At 46.5% G+C, this 21,476-nt stretch overlaps 4 protein-coding genes across 4 annotated transcripts in view; 2 read left to right on the top strand and 2 right to left on the bottom strand.

The window, feature by feature from the left end:
* The window catches only part of C922_03962 (hypothetical protein), a gene marked incomplete at both ends in the record, with an annotated part of 3,272 nt that extends 1,248 nt beyond the window's left edge, over positions 1–2,024 (top strand). Inside the window, one exon of the mRNA XM_008819549.1 lies at positions 30–2,024. Within this exon, the coding sequence (XP_008817771.1) occupies positions 30–2,024 (1,995 nt within the window). The remainder of the gene's footprint in view (positions 1–29) is intronic.
* Positions 2,025–3,353: 1,329 nt separating this feature from the next.
* C922_03961 (hypothetical protein) lies at positions 3,354–6,316 on the bottom strand (the record flags this gene model as incomplete). The annotated part of the gene is made up of 3 exons (XM_008819548.1): positions 3,354–3,588; positions 3,756–3,899; positions 4,113–6,316. The coding sequence occupies 3 exons, from the start codon at positions 6,314–6,316 to the stop codon at positions 3,354–3,356; spliced, it is 2,583 nt and encodes an 860-aa protein (XP_008817770.1).
* A 2,243-nt stretch (positions 6,317–8,559) lies between these two features.
* Positions 8,560–9,382, top strand: C922_03960 (hypothetical protein; the record flags this gene model as incomplete). Its single annotated transcript, XM_008819547.1, has 3 exons — positions 8,560–8,728; positions 8,967–9,038; positions 9,186–9,382. 3 exons carry the CDS (start codon positions 8,560–8,562, stop codon positions 9,380–9,382), a joined length of 438 nt encoding a protein of 145 aa, XP_008817769.1.
* An 807-nt stretch (positions 9,383–10,189) lies between these two features.
* Positions 10,190–21,238, bottom strand: C922_03959 (hypothetical protein; the record flags this gene model as incomplete). The annotated part of the gene is made up of 1 exon (XM_008819546.1): positions 10,190–21,238. The coding sequence occupies one exon, from the start codon at positions 21,236–21,238 to the stop codon at positions 10,190–10,192; it is 11,049 nt and encodes a 3,682-aa protein (XP_008817768.1).
* Positions 21,239–21,476: the final 238 nt, after the last annotated feature.

The raw sequence follows: 21,476 nt of genomic DNA, 5'->3' as shown, positions 1-21,476 counted from the left end.
CCCCAGTGGAGGAAGTCGCCCCAGTGGAGGAAGTCGCCCCAGTGGAGGAAGTCGCCCCAGTGGAGGAAGTCGCCCCAGTGGAGGAAGTCGCCCCAGTGGAGGAGGTCACTTCAGGAGATGCCCCCGCCGTGGCGGAGCTCCAGAGTCAGATAACGAAGCTAAAGGAGGACATAGAAAATATGAAGAAGGAGAAAATAAACCTACTGGCCAAATTTAAGGCGTACACATTGAATAAGAAAAGGGAGATAGAACGGTTGGAGGGGGAGTGCAAAGGAAGGGGGGAGGAAGTTAGGAAGCTGGAGGAGGAGTGCAGAGGGAAGAAAAGTCAAATTGAGCAGCTTAAGGAAGAACTTGCGCATCTTAAGGACGAACTAGAAAGACATCGAGAGGAGATTAAAAAAGAGAAGGAACTGGAGAAGGAACTGACGGAGGAAGTGGAGGAGCTGAGGAGAAAGTGCAACGTCTTCACCACTCAGCTGCAGGAAGCGAAGACCCACGCGGAGGAGGCGAAAAGATTGCAGCGAGAAAACGATTTCCTAAAGGTCCAGATAGAAGAAGAACACGAAAAAGTGGAGAAGCTCCAAAGTATCGTTGCTCAGCATGGAGCGGACTGGAACAAATTGAAGTTGGATCTCCGGGACAAAGATGTGTTGTTTCTCTTTTCCACTGAGTCGAATCGTCTTGTCTGTTTCACCAAAAATGGAGAGTATCACATCGTGCCGGAGGAATTGTTCAGGCAGAGTTACCCCACTGTGAAAGTGCCGACATGTCTGCAGGACGAACACCTAAACGAGTTAGGGGAGCAGAAAAAGGAGCAAGTTCTTCAGGTGGAGAAAATTGCAGAGGAGAAGAGGCGCGTCGAAGAGGAGAAGAAGCAGATGATGGAGGAGAGAAATCTAATGGAGGAGGAGAAGACCCGCATCGAAGAGGAATTCCTCGCGTATAAGAAAAAAGTAACCGCCCTGATTAACGAGACAAACGAAAGTTGGAAAAATATAGACGAGAAAAATGACACAATACAAAGACTGAATAACTCCCTCCTGAAATACGAACAAGACATTGAGTCATACAAGAATGAAGTGTCTTCCATGACGGAAAAGTACAAGGCGCTGGAGGGACAAGTTTGTAGAGAGAAAAATATGAGGGAGAAACAGGATGCTGTCATAGCTGACTTGAAGAAACAGATGCAGAAGGAGAGGGCGGAAATAAAGAGAAAGTGCAGGGAACAGTTTGATGAGGAATGTCAGCAGAAGGTTAACGAGATGAAGGCCATTTTCAGTGAGAAGGAGGCGCTGCTGCAGAACAAGATCCAGTTGCTCCTCCACCAGGTGGATCGGATGGTCTTCTCCAGCGAGGAGAAGTCGAAGGTGCGGCGGGAGAAGCGGTCAGAGCAATCCGAGACGTCAGAGCGGTCAGAGACGTGCGAGATGTTTGAGCAGTCGACGCCGCCAGGCCAACCGCTCCCCCCCCGGGGAGATGCCGCGGGCGACCTGAGTCGCTCCACCACTGGAGAGAAGTGGCGAAGTGGAGGGGTCCAGGAGAAGAAGGACTTCCAAGAACTGACCCGCTCAGAGATTGACAGCGAGGGGCACGTCGACTCCGATCTCAAAAAAAGCAACAAAAGGGAAGGCTTCTCCCACTGCGATGCTGTCAACCGATGCGACGCCGCCTCCCACTTCGAGAAGGACAAAAAGGAGGATGGCACCAAGATACCTATATATCCAAATGAATACAAAAAAATCAGGAAAAAACTCGATACATACGAACTGGTGATTAGCGAAGAAAAGAAGGACAAAAAGAACCTCTTAGAACACATTAACGCGCTGACTAGCCAAATAAAGATCTATGAATCCATTAGTGGGAACTACGAACACGTCTTGTATCAGAAGAACATCTTGCAAAACTTTATCGCGCAGATCCCTTCTCATATCAAAATTGACGACTATGTTTCGGTTATTTACAACACCTTTAACTTCTCCCCCCAGGAGATCGAGCTAATAAATACCAAGCGTGCTAAGCGCTGATCTGTACCTAATCGGGTGTCGTTTCTTTTTTTTTGTCTTCCGTTTTGCTGCTCCGGTGTTGCTGCTCCGGTTGTGCTGCTCACGTTTGGGTTGCCCCCTCGGGGGTCGACCATCTGCATGTGGTCCGCACATCGTTTGTTTTTGTGCCTCTTCTGAAGAGTTTTTTTTGTGTGTATGACCGTTTGCCTATGTATGCACTTGTCTCTACCCCCGTTGTGCGTCATTTTTTCCTTTTTTCTCTCCCCATTTAGCGTCTTCACCGTATGTGTCACAGCACCAGGGGGGAGAAAAACACACATCGTCTGCTTTTTTTAACATGTGTACACCGCATATGCCCAAGCAGATCTTCCTCTCCTTTTGGGAACAATTTCCACAGCTTGATCGTCCCAGCGTTCGATACGCTGTCAAGAAGGGGCGGTTTTCCCCATGGGGTCTCTTTGGACAGCGGCGCACAAGGGTGGCCAAACGGTCAAGAAGTCCATTGTGAGCATATCAATTGTCTATTGTCAATACGTGAGAGACGCGGAGGCGCGCGCCGAGTTGAGCGAGTTTAGCGGCCCGATGAGTGCTGACGGAACGAAGTTGTACATACTACTTACGTGCGCAAAAGGGGCAGTGCGCAAAAAGGCAAAACGTCTAAAAAGGCAAAAGGTGTAAAAGGGCAAAGCGTGCAGAGGGGGAAAGAATTTAATTTCGTAGAAAACCTGGCTGGAGGCAACGGGTATACTTGTACATAAAGGGGTATGCATGACGAGGAGAAACAGGCACAACAGTACGCAGAATAGTACGCAAAATAGTACACACAGAATAGTACGCAGTATAGTACAAAGAATGCTAGACACAGAATGGTACACGCAAAATGGGCACAACGTGGGCACAACGCGCGGAAAAAAAAATCACTGTCACCGCGTCGCGTAGGCCTGCAGTTAGGTACATGACAAGGAGGGTTAAAAATCAGTGGCACGCAGGGGGAGAAGCCCCAAATGGAGAAGCCCCAAATGGAGAAGCCCCAAATGGAGAAGCCCCCAAAAGGAGAAGCCCGAAAATGATGGGTATCAAAAAAATGACAAAAAAGTTTTCTTAATTAGGTGACTGTCGCGTTGTAAGGGGTGTGGGGGGAATCCATCACTTTGTTCATCGGTTTCTCTCGCGGTTTGTCTAGAGGCTTGTATAGCGGTATGTCCATCTGTTTGTTCATCAGTTTGTTCAGTGGTATGTCCATCTGTTTGTTCATCAGTTTGTTCAGTGGTATGTCCATCTGTTTGTACAGCGGTCTCTGTAGCAGTCTGTCAACCGATCCCTTCACCGCTCTCTTCATCGCTGACCTGGTTACGCCTGATTGGAATCCTTCAGCGTTGAGGTCGCCCAGCCATAGAGCAAGCCCAGCAAGAGAATCAAAAAGAAGCAAATCATCACGTAGTTAAGGACGAAGTTATCCATCAGCGATAGGAAGAAGGCAGTCAGAATCACAAACAAGAGATTTACAAACGACATGGACAGCCCCACGAAGTTGTAAATGTCCGATTTGGACTCGCGCACGTATTTCTGCAGGTTTAGGGAGAGCCTGCGGGGGGGAAGGGGAGAATAGAAGTATGGCATTTAGCGAAGTGCAAGGGGGTGAGGGAAAAGGTCGGTGGTGACCACATTGGTCGGACTGAAGCAAACACACTGTGGTCGCCCCGCACTGCGCCTCTATGCTTCTACGCCTCTGCGGAGGAAGGCCAAACTTACGTCGTCTTCAAATTGGTCGAGAAGAAGAAATAGAAGAGGCAGCAGAAAATGTAGAAGATTAAAAAACTGTAAATGTTGAGGTGGTTGATCATCAGGAAGGGGAAGAAAAAGAAGACGAGGGAGGCTCCGGACAGGATGATTCCGCTGCGAGGGGGGAGGCGGTGAATGGGGGAAGCGATGAATCGGTGAATCGGTTAAGCGGTGAGGCGGTGAAGTCATAAAACGTCGAGGCGGTGAAGCCATAAAACGTCGAGGCGATGAAGCGAAGCAGTCCGGGCGGTGGTGCACGACTGGGGAGTCACCACCTAGCTAACGCTTCATAAATGCTACGCCCCGTCGCGGGGTCACACAACTCACATGAAAATGTCCTTCACCGCGATGATGTTCCTCTTGTTGGAGTAGTAGGAGATATTCTCGAAGCACTTGGTGAGGGAAATCAATATCACCGCGATGAGCAGCTGAACGAAGATGCTATTAATATAGAAGAACTCAGACACGTAGATACAGGTCAGAGGGATGAGCATGAGTATCATCATGTCTTCTACACTATTGAGGAAAGAGAGGGAGCATATATAAAAGAGCAGCGTGTTGTCATTCTTAATCCGAAGGATATTATCGACCAATTCGTAAAATTGCTTTCTGTATTGGCTCTTCAAAGACATGTTCTCGAACCCGTTGTAATCATCATACTCGATATTCGATCTCTCCGTGAGGTACTTCTTCGTCTGATCATTATAGATGTTTGGATAGCTACTATAAGAGACATGTTTTTTCTCCTTGTTGCTATGTCTGGCATAGTATTTCTCGAAATCATCTTCGTTATCCCGGTGTTGGTCGTTTTGGTCGTCCTCCCGTTTGTCTCCGCGTCGATTGGAATGTAGATTGGTACGCTTATTTCTATTACCACGTCGCGTAGCGGTGCCGGCCTCCTCATCTTGCTCTTCCTCCTCCTCATCATCGTCGTTGTCTTCCATCTCACCCCTGTCGTAGTTACCCGCTTCTACCATGTCTTCTTCTACACTGTCTTCCGCTGTAGCCTGCGATTCTAGGCACGCAGAACGGTGCTTTCCGAAGGTCTGCTTCAACGTCTTCTCCGCTTCTTCTAACCCCATGGTGTAGACGACCAAAGAAATAATCGTAATGACAGAAAAAATCAATGAAGAGAGATAAATGAAGACATCTCTAAGGTAGGGTTCACTGAAGAAGTTGCTAAACAGGTACATAACGAATATAATCAATGGGTTCAGCACGATAAAAGAGGCATCGAAAAAGAACTGGTGAAGGGTCAGAAACCTCCTCTTCGCCCTCTCAGTGATCTTCAAGTGGTACTTCTTCGACAGAAAATCAATTCCGTTATTGTCTATGTCGATCAGATTGGAAATATTAACCTGCACATTGTCTACCAGCAGCAGGAGAGTAAAGAGAAACTCGTAAAAGCGATTTACGTAGTACTTCTTGATTTCATCACGGTAGAGGGTGTAGAGAAAGGGGATGCAGAAGCCCCATATGATGAGCCGAACCGTGTTTGTCGCTATTAGGAAAAATTTGATGCTTTGTGACTTCACCAGATAAATCGATATGGGGGTAAAAAGGATCAGTGTTAAAAATGACACCAGTCGGTATACGTAAAAGATGGAGAAGTGTTCGAAAAGGGTGAATAGCAAAAATGAGGTGATGGCCCAATGGAAAGACGTCCTGATGATGTTTAGCATCTGCCCAATGATATACTTCTTCAACACATCATCACTGAAAATGGAGTCATCGTCTACACTGGAGGTGGAATTCACCTGATCTGACGAAGCATAATTGATTTCGTAGAAATCGTTTTTGTTCCCATAGTGATCCTCTCCGCTTTTTTTTGATCCTTTTTTTTTCTTCAGATTTTCGTATATAGAATTGTACACTTCACTGAATTTTTTGTCATCTACATTTTCTTTCTTCTTCTTCTTCCCTCTTTCGATCATTTTTTTTTTTCTCTTGTCCATCTTTTTCAGCTTCTCCTGGTTGAACGGAGCTTCGTCCTCCTGCTCGTCATCGCTCCCTCCCCGATGGCCGCTCCTTCCCGGATTTTCTGCCTTCTCTTCGTCGTATCCCTGGTTGTTGTATCCACCCCCGTTCGGGGGTACCTGCTCACTTGCACCCTCCTGGTTGGCTCCTCCGTCTATGCCTTCCTGGAAATTATTAAACGAGCAGTATGGGGTCTCCTCCTTCTCTTCTCCGTTTCTTTTCTCCTTCTCCCCCTTCCCCTTACTAAATATCCCTCCGTATTTGTTTTTTTTTTTTTTACTTGTCCCGTTGCGCAGGAGTTCCTTGTTTAAGTTATTACCGTAGTTCCCTTCATATGGATATTCCCCTGCAACGGCCGCTTGTTCCTCTTGATCGTTTTGACCGTTCGATGTGTATTCCTGTTGGTAGGTGGCCCCTTCTTGCTCCCCCTCTTGGTATCCTACATTGCCGTAATTGGCACTCTTGTACTCCCCGTCCATCCGACTTGACGTCTCCACCCCGTCGTCCATTTCCGCGTCATGCATGGGGTCTTCCGCTCGATGGATCTCCGACATGCCTTCCTCGGCGTGCGAATCGGTTGGCTCCGCCAGGGAGGGACTACTTCGCCGGGGAGGGACTATTCCGCCAGGATGGGACTACTTTCAAAGGAACCTTTTCTACACCTTTCTCCTAATCCAGGCCGCTCCGTCGATGTGACCCACGTTGCGCCTTGACCTCCTTAAATTGATCAATACACTGTTGCGGTATGTGCACTCGCACTGCTACGCTGGCATGTAGAGGCAACCCCCTCGAGGACAAAGGATCGATAAGACAAATTTGAAAGAAGGAGTTGTGCTGAGGGGGAGTCTCCGCGATGACTAGACTCTGCAGCGATGAAGTTTGCAAGGAGGTTGCACATGCAACGCGTAGAACACGTGGGTGGCGCTCAACGGGGTAAACATATGTAGAAGGCTGGTGACAAGGGAAAGTTAGCTCCTTCGTCGGTCCTATACCTCGACAGTGCTCTTTTTCTTCGTTGCTCTGTTTGGGCGGCCCTATCCTTTCTTCGTTCCTTCTCTCTCCTTGTTTCTTTCTATTTTCCGGTTCCCTCGTGGGGGAATATCTTTGCTACTCCTCGGCCGCTGCCACTGCTATGCATACAACTGCAGAGGCGCATACAACTCTCACGTACTTCCCCGCGCGAACTTCACTGTACATATGACGCATACGCAGGTAAGAAGAAGGTACATAAAAAAAGGTCAAATATGAATCCTTTTAGCAATTTTTTTTCTCCTTCATCAGTCCCTATTCCGCTCAATATCATGCGGTGAAGTGTTCATAACATGTAACGTAAAAAAAAAAGAAAAAAAAAATACGAAACTGTGAAGCTCTCAAACTTTTTTTCTATTTTTTTACAATTTTCGCTTTACTATTGAGGCCACAATTTTTCATGGGGGAGAAAAATAAAATAAATAAAATGGGGAGAGACCTCTCCGCGTGGAAGAATACCCCTTTTTCGTGCCGCGGCCGACGGAGAAAAAAAAAGTGCATACGTAACGACAAACATGCACACGAGAGGTATATTGCCCCATTGCGGGTAGAGAAGTACAGCGGAGAAAACCGTTCCCCACAAGCTACATCAGCTGCACAAGCTACATAAGCTGCTGCACCAGCCTAACAATCTTGCAACCTCCTGAAGCAACGTTTTTTTTTCTTATCAGCTGATGCTTGGAGATACCTTGTATAGAAAGCTCATCGAAGTGGTTCCTGTACGACGTAGAAACAACAACCACACATAAGGCACCCTTTTATCAGCATAAAGAAGAATGGCACTAGGGAACGTTAAAATGAGGCTTATATTATGCCCCCTCGGCCGAGCCGCCTCCCCCCCCATTGGTAGTACATTAAATTGAACGTGCTTGCCCGAAGGTGCCAACTGGAGAGAGAATATTGATTTGGGGTATCCCCCATCAGCACGATATGGGCCTCCCCTCGCGACACAGCTTAATCCCTTAATGCATGCAATTCTTTCATTGATAACACTACTCTGGAAAGGCACCTTAACGAGCGCAGCTTGCATATATATCTCTATTCATGTGGCTCCTTTTTAAGGGTCGCCCTTTCGGAATGCTATTTCACTGCACTGGGGGAAAAATGCCATCCATCCCTTACGCGGGGCTTCAAATTAAGTGGCCGCGTATTAACATATTCAATATTAGCATAATAGTGAGCATCATGCCGTGGTTAAGCTCCTCTGTATTTAGTCCAACCCCAGCATGAACTTGCTGCGGAATGAAATTGAAAAATTGCTACATTATCGATTGACTAAATCTCGCATTTCTCCTACATGGAAATTAAAAAAAAAAAAAAATATATATATCTTCTTTTCCCCACTTAATGAACTTACCCCCTTTGGTTCCTTCCCATCTTGTGGTTCCAAAAGGGGAAAATGGAAAAAAAAAAAAAATCCATCACACCAAAACATGACCACGGCGAAGTTGTAAAATCGGAGGGAGACTGTGTCCGATCGCACTGAGACGCCAGGAATGTATTTCTTTCCAAAACGGCACATCATAAGGAGGAAAAAAATAAGATAAATAAAATAAAAAACAGACCCTCCGGCGCTATCTCGAGGCAGGGTTCCACACGTTCTGTATATATGTGCATATATACATACATCCGTGCATACATACATGCGTCCATACATACATACGTTCGCATTTATGTGCAGACGTGTACGTCCATTTGCATGACTCTCACGCGGGGCCAGCTCCACAGCACACGACCGCTAAACCGCTTGACCGAATGATGACGCAGGATGGCGTTCAGGTTTAAGCGGGAAGGCTGCTACAGCAAAAACAGGCTAAGCGAGTTCTTCCGGAAAAACCAGAGCTTCGTCAATCAGCTCATGTACGACGTCACGGCCTTCCACTACGAAAATTACATGAAAAATAAAATTCGACAGAGCATAATGAATAACTACAACAGTAAGGGGAAAATGGCAAAGCGCAAAAGGCAAAGCGCAAAAGCAACAGTGAACATTGCTTTAGACCTGTGTGCAACTTCTCGCTGCCTTCGACAGCCGTGTGAGGGGCCATTTGGTTACCCCCTCCCCCCGACGAGTGCTAAGGATGGCGGCATGTCCCATGGGCTAATATGCTGTATATATAGCGCGCATTTCCTGGCCCCAATTTGACCAATGACTCAATCTTCCCCATTCCGCAGACATTGAAAAAATACAGTCCATGCTAAGCTTGATAAACGGCGATAAGGAAAATGCCTTCAAAATTAAAACGGGTATCTTGTGCGCGATGACTGTGCCAGGGGACGTACCCCTTGGTGTTGCGGCACGTGACCCAATGTGTGAAGCATGAAACGTGCTTCTTCCTAACCTGCTTCGTAACTTGCTTCCGCTTTTCCACCCCCCATCCGTATCCTCCCTAGGACACTTCCTCTTCCGCGTCGGAGTGCCAGTTATAACGCCGCACATCCAGCAGACCAACGAGTTCGCAGAGAACAACAACTACGTGTACAATTTTAAAACCATCAAAAGGAAGTACCTCAAAGATGCTTACGATTCGTACAAACACAAAATTGGAGGGACCGACCCCTCCGTTCCCGTTTTCTACAAGCATAAGTGAGAGCGGTATCTGTGTAACGGTTTACAGAAAAAAGAAAACAAATTATCTACGCTCATTGGCATGATGTAGCTATAGTAGCCAGCCAAAATGTCATTATTCTGTGAAAAAAAAAATTCCAAAAATGCCTGAACAGGTTATACAATTTGGAAATTTCTTTTGCGCAGCGGAGGGACAGACAGAAGGTGACATACAAATGTGGGTAAAAGGAAAGACATTCGAATGATTGGTCCGCTTGGGTAGAATAGCTTCTTTTTTCCCCATATTTGTGTACCACCCCTTCGCGCTTTTTGTCCTCCATTTTTTTTGATTACCTCGTCGTTTTCATTGCTCCATGAACTTATCCCGATAACCCCAAATGGGTGAAAATCAGCAACGTAAGCACCTTACTAGATTTACTCATTTTTGCAAGTTCCGCACCTTGGTTCGTTCGGTGGGAGAACGGACAGGAAAGAGTTATTAGAAATGCGCATCACTCATGCAATGGGGGAAAATCAAAAGGGAAAAAAAAAAATAAAATAAAAAACGGATAAGCTATTATTCGCGTCGAAGCGACGATGCCAATCGATCTGCTGCGCCCACAACGGACGCAGCTGACCCGTCTTGGCCGACACGCACCTAGCAGTACAATTGCGCAAGGGCGAGGGGAGTAACAAACGATGGAGGGATCACAAATGTACAGTCGTCGCCATCCCCGAGGGGGGTTGCAATGGTACGGGAAAAAAACGCACACCGAAAATGGCACATGGCACAGGACACACCGCTTCGCGTGCCATCCATGCTGCGCCTATCCCTTTTTGCCACTTGCTTCTACCTCATGAGAAAGTCCGCGTACACCTGGTTCAGGTCCACTTCCAAAAACAAATCGTTGATCTCGTTCTCCACGGAGTTCAACTCCTTGAGCAGAATGAGGGTCTCATCTTTGGGTTTCTTCATAGAATATTTGTAAAAATTTAATTTAATTTTTTTGGACAGGTATACCAAAATGAGGGGGATATTCTTGCACGAGTGGATGGAAACTTTTTTTTTTTTCTTCTTCTTCTTCTTTCCCATCTCGTTCATATCGTAATGAAGCAAACAATGCACATGGTTCCACTTGTCATTTGCCATGCTGTAGATATCATCGGAGGACAACTCATCATCATTCTCTACATTTGGCATCATGTGAGAAAGATGGCTGACATCGTTGGAGCTGCTATTGCTAACATCAGGGTCATCGGAAGAATTGGACAGAATTGCATTCAAATCTTTCACGAAATTGTCGGAGAAATTACTCCTTACGGAGTTCACAGAGGAGCTACTTAAGTTATTTTCACATGAGGAGTATCCTGAGAGCTGATTCTTCCCGCTGAGTATGTAGTCACTTAGGTAGTTGTCACAGTAGTAGAAGTTTTTCTTTATATTGTTGGCGTAGCCGCTGTGATGATGTCGGCGGTTTCGGCGATCAGGATGGTTTGCTCCTCCAAGGGTGTGTTGATCTCCCTCTGCATTTTCCTTTTCCAGCTCGTTGAGGAATCTTACCCCTGGGTCGTTCGCCTTATCATTTCTGCCGCTGCCTTGGACAGGGGGGAGGTTTGTACTTCTCGGGCTTCCCTCTCCCGTAGCTGTAATCGCAGATGCAATGGGCTCGGTGGCACTATTGGCGCCCTCCCCTCCGTCGGCACCCAATTTGTGTCTCTTCTGCGGAGCAGCGGGAGCGTACAGCTTCTCAATAATGTCGAGGAAGGCAACAAACTTCCCCTCCTCCGTTCTTGCCTTATTCTGCAGTGCGGTGTTCTTTATTAGGTGAGATGGCGACATGCTGCTTCCTTTGCTAAAGAGGTCCTCCTCCTGATTGGCATTCAACAGGATGGTGATTATATCGTCCTTGTCCCCACTGCCGTTCTGTTCCTTTCGGTTGGCACAGGATGAGAAATAATCCTCGTCTCCATTCTCTAACATATCCTTTTTGGATGTTCTTCCGTCCGGTTCGTGAGAAACTCCTTGGATCAGCTCCACATTGGCTTCGAGGTCTTCTTCTACCTTGCTGCGAAGGGTGGAGGACTCTACTTGCGCGTTTCCTCCCCCAACGCCGTGGAGGCGGACGCCGAGCCTTTCATCGTTGGCGAGCACGTGGATGCTGCTGTCTTTGTCGCGGGATAAGGCGGGCGCACCGGGGAGGCCACTTCGCAGAGGGGCCCCTCCGGTAAGGCGGCTAACGGGGCTAAGGCCGCTCATGTCGCTCATGCCGCTCATGCGGCTCACCCCGCTACCCCCCCCAATCTGGTTAAGGTCGATGCTGCCCCCCGTGGCGTAGTTTCCCATGTCCCTGTGCGCCGAAAAGGAGTTCCTCTTTATGGAAATGTCCTTGAAGAAAATCCAGGAGTAAAAATTAATAAAGCTGACATTCCGTTTGACCAAGATGTTGATAATAATGAGAAGCGTCTTGAGAAGAGATAACACATCTGCATTGTTATACGAGCTGAAGTCATAAATATAATTGTCGTCATCCTTGTCCACATTCTTTATGTCCTCTACAGCAATTTTGTATTTCATCCGCTCGACATGGTAAATCTGAAGAATCAGGGAGATGAACGTCGGGATGATAATATAAATCTCATTTTCGTCATTCTTAATGATGATGGTGCAGATCAGAATTAATATTTCTCTATACAGCTTCAAGTCGGTGCAGAATTTGAGATACTCGGAAATGTTCTCTGCAATTTTGGGCAGGTGGCAAAGGTAGAAGTTTCGATTCCCTGCCAAGATTATTAGCGATAGTTTGTTAATATAGTTAATCCTTGAATTTATTATGTTAAACTTGAGGGAGAAAATGCTGCTCGTAGGGACTAGCAATAACTCATCAATGTTGGACTCGTTGAGTTTTTTGAAAATACTCGCCAAGGCCTTGAAGCACCGTATGTCCACGTTGGTGATATAGGAATACAAATCGAAGGTAATTTTTTTTATATAATACTTGCAGTTGTAATTGTAATCGATAAGCAAATTCATGATTAGTAAAAAAGAGTATCGGAAGAAAACATTCTGTAAGCTGTTGTTATAGATAAGCGAAAGGTATTTGTTGAAATTTTCGTAAAACAGGTTGACGGACGATTCGCAGATATAGCTCTTGACTTGGTTTGCCCCGTTTCCACTTCCACCCTGACTGTTACCACTCGTATGGTTGTTGTTACTGTGTGATGTGGTGTGCGTAGCGGCGTGCCCAGTGCCATGAGCCGCTCCATGATTCGCATCAGTACCATTTGCTGTGCCATCCCCCGAAGTGCCGCTATTCACCACGAGGTGATAGAAGCATAGAAGGAGGAAAGACAACGCGTTGATCGCAGCTATCTCTGAGTAATCATTGATGTTAAAATTTTTCTCTATAAGCTTCAAATTCTTCATATAATAACATTTCGCGTTTTTCTTCCTCTTTTTGAAAAAATTATTACTTAGGAAATAATCCTGAACGATGTAATGAATATGAAAGGGAAGGACAAAACTGGGAAGAGGAGTCTGCACATTGTAATTATTCTTCACATTCTTGGAGTAGTAACTGTAGAGAGAAATCTGGATCAATATACTTATCTGCTCCAGGATAATCTTCTTCTGCAACTTGTCATTAAACACATAGAGATGGTTATTCTCGATGACAAAGAGGATGTACAGAAACCAAAGGCTGCTCATAATATTTTGAGACGTCTGCGTAATTTTCTTTATCAGTGAAAATATAAAATCGATAAAGCAGTTTATAACCCTCTTGGTAAGTGTGCAAATGTTCAAATATATGTGAAACACAAAATTCATAAACTCATTTATGTTTATTTTGGTCTTATATTTCTCATAATAATTTAATAAATCGTCCAAAATTTTTACCAATATATCGTCATGAAATTCGGTTAGCAGAGTTAGAGAAAATGATAATTTTTTTTTTTCAATAAATTCACCTGACTTGTTCATAACAATCATACTTTTTTTCATCGAGCTCTTACTAGATTTTCCAATAAAATTAAATTTTTTTAACAATTTCTTTTCCGTCCTAAAGTATTCTCTTATTCTTTTCTTCTTCCTTTTTTTTTTCCCGCTGCTTATGTTGCTCATGTGGGTCATGTTGAGGTTTGCCGGTCCCATGATCCCTCCGTTATCGTCAACGAAATGGTCCACGTGCTCTTGTATAATCTTCTGCTCATCGTGGTCGCTGTCGCTGTCATCATAATCACTATCGTGGTCGTTCCCCTCGCAGTTGTACTCGTTGTAGTCGTTTTCGCTGTCGTTGTAGTTTCCGTCGCAACTATCATCGTCGTCGTCATCTTCGTCGTCCTCCTCGTCGTCTTCCCCTTCGCGGTCGTCCCCTCTATCGTCCTCCCCTTCGTCGTAGTCATCCCCCTCGAGCGGCTGACCGTTCCCCATGCGCGCCACCCTCATGACATTCTTCAAAAAGCGGTTCCTCTGTTCATGTGTGGACGAAGCCGTGTCATCATCCGAGTCCTCCACTTTGTCCGGATTGTACTCCTTCCTCTTCGAGATATACTCCTTAAAGATGGTGTAAAGGCTATCTATAAAGAGGAAGTCGCTTCTCGTCACGAAATAGAGCAATTTATTTATCGAAATGATGTTCCGTAGGCACACCTTCAGTAGGAGTATCTTCTTATTCCTCTTGGACCCTTCGTTGGAGGTACCGTTGCTCTTAAGGTTGCCTCTGTACAGGAAGGAGTGCTCTATTCGATTTGACAAGGCTAGCGTACTGTCGTCGGTCTTCGCCAAAGCGTTGTTGTCATTCTGCACGTTGAAGCGAATGTCCCCCGTCAGAGACCCCACTGCCGCGGATGCAGCAGCGGATGATGATGCTGCCCTTGCTGCTCCGACTGCTGCTCCGACTGCTGCTCCGACTGCTGCTCCCCCTCCTACAGGGCCCGTCGCCATGTCCACCGCACCCATCACACTGGCTAGCTCATCCCTGTTAAACGTCCCGTTCCTCACATCGTTCATCTGCTGGCGGGGGGGCTGCTCCCCTTGCATGTCGCTTCGTAGAAGGCCTACTCCTGGATTGCCCCCTCCCAGGGGTCCTCCCCTCTGCTGAGTTCCACACACTCCCAACGCATCTCCATGCATCGGCATCGTCTCATCCATCTGAATCTGCTCATTTTCATACCCAACGCTACCGTAGTACACACTTGGATAGGCCCCGCCAATGACACCGCTTTCCAAACCGTGTCCCTCTGTGTTCATTCCTTGAGTCACCACCTCGCTGCTCCCTTTGTTCAAATTTTCACGATAAATATACTTCCCGTTCGGATAGGCCCCCAATGTTCCGCCATCCACTTGCAGGAACTCCTCGTCAACGTTTGTCCCCCCTGGGAAAGGAAAACTTCCGTCGCCCCGTCCGTAATTCTGCACTAGGTAGTCGCTGCCTGCGCGTAGCTGCTCATTAGCACCTGTTAAGTGCTGGGCCGGCCCGAAGCTTCCTCCTCCTTCTTCTCCTCCTCTAACCGCGGTGCCGCTTCCCATCCCGAGAGGTTCCACGATATGCGGATTCATTTGAAGCTGCTCCATGCTAAGGGGTTCCACGCCAAGGTTCTCTACGGTAAGGTTCTCCACGGTAAGGTTCTCCACGGTAAGGTTCTCCACGCCGAGATTCTCCACACCCAGATGTCCCATGTGCTCATTCCCAACAGATGGTGGGACCCCCCCATAGGCGTAGCTCCTGCTGGCGTACTGCCCGTAGGATGCGCCCCGCTGAAGATTCACCGCTACGTTGCTTCCAAGTGCCTCCATCCGAACTGCCTCATCCATCGCCGCATCCACCGCTGCGCCCATTGCCGCGTCAGCCTCTACACTTACCTCTGCATTCATGCGGAGGGTTCTATCCGCTGTGCTACCCATCCGTATGGTGTCCTCCATGAAAGCGCCTCGGTTCATTCGAATGGTTTCCTCCGCACGCGCCGCACCACTCATGCGGAGCACATCGGGTGAGTACCTCGCGGCGGGGTCGCTGTTCACAGATGCGTGATTGACGGGGCTGCCGCCGCGTGCAAGAGGCCCTCCGCCTTGAGAAAACACGTTGACAAACATGCCAGCGTCGGAGTTGGCGGTGTTAAGCGGGTCCATAGTCCCAGCAACCGGGTCGATGGTTCCACTAACGCCGCCGGCTCCGATGGGGCCGCCATTCTCATTGTACATGCTTCCATTATTGTTATAGACGCTGCTATTATTATTGTATACGCTGCTATTATTATTGTAGACGCTGCCATTATTGTAGTGGCTGCTGTTCGGAGGGGCGTTTCGGTCGTCGTGAGTGAGGAGGCTCCTATTGTTCCGGCAGTACACCCTGAGCTTCTTCTTCAAATAGGCATACAAATTGAAGATAACGGAGAAGAGAGTGGAGATATTTTTGTGTTGCATATTGACAAACTTGTCATCCGTCTTGATAGAAAACACAGTGCAGAAGGCGGCAGTGGAGATCTTCCCTTCACAGAGACTATTCTCAATGTCGTCGACGGTTATCTTCCCATCGTACTCGAATCTGTCTTGAAATTTCAATTGTGTCTTCAATTCATCCTTGTAGATTATTTTGAAAACTTCACATAAAAAGTGACAAAATTTCATAATAAAGAAAATATTTTTTCTCTTCTTTTGCGCCTCCGATTTGATGATGTAGAGAAGGTCCAGAAGGAAGACAGTAAGGTAATACGACTTGACGTCTTTCTCCACGATGATATTTTCGATCAGATAGATGATAGTCTTGAGTACTTCTTTGTAGATTACATGCTCATTGAAGTTAAATACGATGGTCATACTTTTTCGGAGGATGCTAAATATGAAGACGTCATTTTTTACGCGCAGATTATACTGATTGATTAATTCGTAGTGGTACTTGCTAGCCAAAATGAACTCCTCGTAGTTTGTATGTTTCATGACCTTCCTAAAGGTGATGTCTTTCTCGAGCACATCACAGGAGAAGACATTTTTGTCCGTATTTGTCTCATACAGGGGGAGTATATTTTTTATAAAATTGATCAACTGGATCTGCAAAATGTAGTACTTCTTCAGGGTGAAGTAAAAGTAAAGAAATAACATATGATGGATGATTTGTCGATAGTAGCTGTTAAGTATTTTTAGGTATTCCATTTTTTTGTTGTAACTGTATGCACAGAAGAATATTTGGGTGATGAGGCTGATAACATCTCTCTTGAACTCCAGCAACATGCTCTGCTTCAGCGAGTTTTTCTCCTGCGGAGCGGCGCCATTATTAGCGGCGTTAGAGGGGATTGTGGCGTTGGCTATATTGGCGAGGTCAGCGGTGTTATCCGCATTATCCGCATTATCGACATTATTCCCATTGTTAACGCTGTTGGCGTTATTCGTGCCGCTAACCACGCCAAGGCCACCACCGCCGCTGATCGGGCTGATCGCCGTCTCCCCCGCGCTGGTGCCGATCTCTCCAACATTCTCGTTAATATATATGATCTTCAAGAAGAGGAGGAAAAACACATCCAGGTAGTTCCTAAAATAGGCCGCACTTATGTTCCCCTCCGTGCAAATGTAGCACATCACTATGGGCAGGTTCCTCTCATAATTATGCAGCGACATTTTATTCCTTGTGTTGTAAATTCGTTTACTCACTCTGTGCTTGTATAGCCACAACAGGAAGTTCTCGATGTCGGTGAAGAAGAAGTTAATATAGTCAAACTTGCACTTCAGTTTGCGAAGGCACTTTTCATAGTTTATCTGCGCGGTTACTTGCGGTCCGCTCAAAATTGCGCTGCCACTGATTGGTCCGCTCACTGCTCCAGTGACCGCCCCACTGACCGGCACCTCCTCGTAACTCCCACCCGCCGCATCACCCGCTGAGCAAGACAACAGTCCCTCCTCAATCTCGTTTATCAAATCAAACATTCTGATAATTATGTTGTCCAAAATGTACGCCAAGTTCTTCTTGTTAGACTTTATAAACTTAATCATATAGTAATTGATCAGCGTGTTCCTCCGACTGTATAGTTTAAACACATCATGCGTTAAGTTGTAGAAATTCGAGTGGATGATGTGGTACTCACTTGTCTTATTATTCAAAATGAATTCCAAAATGACTCTCACGTTTATCGTCAATTCGTAGTTGTCTTTGCATTTCAGCGAATCTCTCAGTATCTTCAAACAATACATGTTGTCACAGAAAAAATACAGATAGTTCATATCGAAAAAGATTTTTATGAATTTTTTGTTCTTCCTCAACACCTTGATGTAGTGGAAAATGCACTTGACAATTTTATTGGCGTAGATGAGTAGCCCCTCCATGAAGGTTATACTGAAGAGAAGTTCCTGCTCCGTGTTTGCAAGGTGACTGTGGAGGGGGGGGGCTCTCCTCTTCCCCTTCAGCTCGTCCGTAAGCCTCATTTGGTTGTACTTCCCTGCGTGGTTGTACTGCCCTGTGTGGTTGTCCTTCTGCGTGAGGTTCACCTGGCTGATCTGATTCTTCTGCTTCTTCTCACTGCTCAGGGGACTCTCCATCACGCCGCTTCCCTCGGCGAGAGACTCCTCCTGCTGGGCCCTGCCCCCCTTCCGCTTCCCATAGTACATCTTGCCCGCGCACACCGGACTGTACGGCTCTTCCCCCTCGGTCGGCTTCGAACCCTTAAGTAGAGACCTGTTAAAGTTTATTCTCACCACGTGAAGGAAGAGCACACACCAGAAGTAAAACTTCTCCTCATTGTCCGAGGAGCAGTTCCTCAGAATGTGTCTAAGAAAGAAGTAGCAGCTTCGGTTCACATGTTCCCTCTCCACTAGCAAGTGGTAATTATAAAATAAAAAAATCACATACTCGTAGTTATTGGTGAAGAAATACAATTCGCTGTTCTTTACTATCGAATCGGTCAAATTTCTCCTCAAATTTCGTCTATACTTTTGCAGTATCGAGAAAAACCGCTCATCATTTTCGAGCTGCAGTCTGTAGCTGCTGCCTAGGTGACCTCTGCTGCTGGTAGCGCCGTCGTTGAAAGGGGCTAGGCTACTACTGACTTGCGCGCCATAGTTCCCCTCAGCTTCTACCCTTTGCAAATGAATCACCTTGTACATGCTACCCGTGTTGGAAGTGGACACGGCGTTCAAGCCGCTCTCAAACATTTTCTTCTTAACCTTCCGCTTCATATAATCCATGGACGTGTCAGCCATCCTGATTTTTAGTTCCCTCTCGTTGCTGTACTGCTCGTGTTTTAGCTTACTCTCCGGTGAGTTGTATCCCTCCTCGTCGTCGTAGGAGCGCGGCTCGCCGATCTTCTGCATTTTGTTCCTCTTCTCCTCCACGGGGGGGGGCACCCTATTGGCGTTGGCATATTGGCTGGCATGCTGGCTGGCATACGGGCCGCCATACTGGCCGCCAGACGAGGCTCCCCCTCGCCGCAGAATCCCGCGGAAGAGGGTGCACTCCTTGGTCAGAAGCACGAAGCATCGGTTGAGGTAGTAATTATTGTAGTGCATGACGAAGAAGAAGAAGTAGTAGAGAGAGCTGTGCCGACCGGAGACCTCCTCATCCGTTTCGACGAAGCACCTCTGGGTGAGCTCTTTCACGTGACTGTATTGTCTAATGAGCGAAAGGATGACCAAATTTAAGCGACTCATCAGTCTCAAGATAGCAATACTGAATGAGAATAAGAAGTAGGTGTACACATACCGATTGATTCGGCGAAGAAAATCTACAAAATAAGTCATCACATTCATCAGGTTTGTGAACCTCTTAGTGTACTCATGATCGTTCTCCCTCAACATTGTCTCATAGCTTCTCAGGAGGAAGTAAAAAGTGCAAAGGAAGATATTCAGTATGTCGTCAAAGGTAATCAAATTTAACATGAGGACATTCCGAAAGAATTGCTTTATCTTCTTGTCACCCCGATTCTTGTAACAGAAGTTTAGAAGAAAGAGGAATATCTTATTCATAATCTGTCTGTTTATATTTACGTAATCCATATTTTTTAGGAGAGTGTACAACACATGTGATACACTCTGACAGTTGTCATGGAATTTATTCTGCAGAATGTCAATCACCGTTTCGACGAAGATTTTATAATTTTCTAAATTTATGATTCCTTCCTTTCTATTTTTCTCATCGTTATTTTCGAATAGGTAGAGATATTTGAAGATCCTTCTGTTCAGTCCGATGTCTCCTTTTTTCAATAAGAAGATGACATTGCGTGCGATGATTTTTTTACTTAGGTCGTTGAAAAGGATGCATGGGGTGGTGGTTGACTCGAGTTGTTCTTTCAGATCGATTTGAGGGAGGCCTACCTGGGAAGTAGCCCCCATACCTTCCATGCTGGCTCCTCCCACTGCTTCCCCACTGAGCCTCTCCGGGTCGATATCATATCTGACCTTCTTCACTTCGCTCTTGGGGAGGGTCGACGCGAATGCTTGCCTGGTCTCGTCCCGTTCTTCTTCCCTTCCGTCCACACGTACCCCGTTACCAAAATTGCTCGCCTCTTCGGGGGGTCCATAGAACCCATCCACTTCGTGCTTCTCCCCTAGCATGGCAGCACTATGGGGGTCATTAAACCCGATGATGCTAGTGTTATCCAACATCTTCTCATTGTCTTCACACTTCTCTTCCTTACTGGGTTGCCTAAATGAGTCTCCCTCTTGATAATCATACGAAACAGCACGGTTGTTTGTACCCCCCCCGTGGCTACTGCTCCAGAGTCCTTGGCTCACTCCGGTACCCGTTTTGCCCATAAGCGGGTTGCTACCGTGGCTGGCCTTGGGCAATCCATCCCTGTATTCTCCACTGCCTACCTCCTCAGGGTCGTTATCGCGGTGGTATCTCTTTTTGGAGTTTCCTCGCTCGTACTTCTCGGCGAAGCGGAGGGGCGCCGCCACCCCGTCTTCTGCTACGTGTTCTTCCGCCCCATCGTCCGCTGCCCCCTCTCCCGCTAACCTGCCGCTCCTCCCCCGCAGGGCGCGCGTGTTGTACGACGCGGACCTCGTGACCACCGACTGGATGGCTCCATTGTCAACACTTCTTACCCCATAGTCGCAACTACCTGCATCATTTTGATCTCCCCGTGGAATATAATCGACACTCCTACCTACATCCCGAGAGACTCCCCCCTTCCTGCGGCGACTCAAATTGACCTGGCTCAGAGGAAAGTTATTTATCAGTAAGCTCAGCGTGATTCTCTGATTAATGATACTCTTATCCTTTAGGCAAAAAATAAGGGACGATAAAACCAAGTCATCCTTGAAAGGGAGAAGCATGTTAATCCTATCTTTGGATAGAAGATAAATCTGAGGGCTGAAGGACGTTTCTAGAAAATGCAGAATATTCGTTCTAATTTCGGTATGCCTCAGGAGAAGTAGCCATATGTTATTAAAAAAGATTTTCTCCCCAATGTAGTTATTAATGGAATAGATATAGAGAAGAATACTATTGTCACTGTCGACGACGTTAAAAAGAGACAGCAGCAAAGCGTAGGCGAAGATGTAGACATTCTCACGTAAGTTCAGAATGCTCTTTATGTTCTTAAAATAAATTGTCTTCAGATTTATTGTACAGTGTAACATAAATTCAAAGATGCCAGAGCAGAGGATGTGGATGCTATTAATAAAAAAACTCGTCTCCACTTTCTTAAAAATGACTGAATAGATTATTAACGCTTTTGAGTGTACTCCTGAGGGTAGTAGTGGGTTCAGACATTGGGACAGCCTCCTAAACAGGAGGAACTTAGACGGCACGTCCACAAACACGTCATACTTTTCTATTGATAAATATAATTTCTGCAGAATGTTGCTGAGGTCTGCCCATTCTTGTACCTTCTCGAATAACAAGAGGATGTTCGTTATGTCGTTGTTCAGTTTTTTCCTCAGGATTCGCCTCGACTCGTCTGACTTTTTCATCATCTTCGGGGATGACGCATGGAAGTGTACGAGAGCATCTCGTGTGAGCGGCGGGGAGGGGTAACGCAGGATGGCTTCCTCTCACGGGGAAGCGGTAAGCAGGATGCCTGCCTCTAACAGGATGGCAGCGCCACGTGGAGCAAAATGACAAAAGGGAGGGTCCGCTGAAAGCATATAAAAAATGTTCACAATGATATGTACATATATACCTATATCCATATGCACGTATAAATATCTCCAG

This window comes from Plasmodium inui (assembly GCF_000524495.1).
Source record: "Plasmodium inui San Antonio 1 unplaced genomic scaffold supercont1.18, whole genome shotgun sequence".
Taxonomy (NCBI): domain Eukaryota; phylum Apicomplexa; class Aconoidasida; order Haemosporida; family Plasmodiidae; genus Plasmodium; species Plasmodium inui.
The sequence above is the reverse complement of the archived record's forward strand: the minus strand, read 5'-3'. Positions and strand labels throughout refer to the sequence as shown.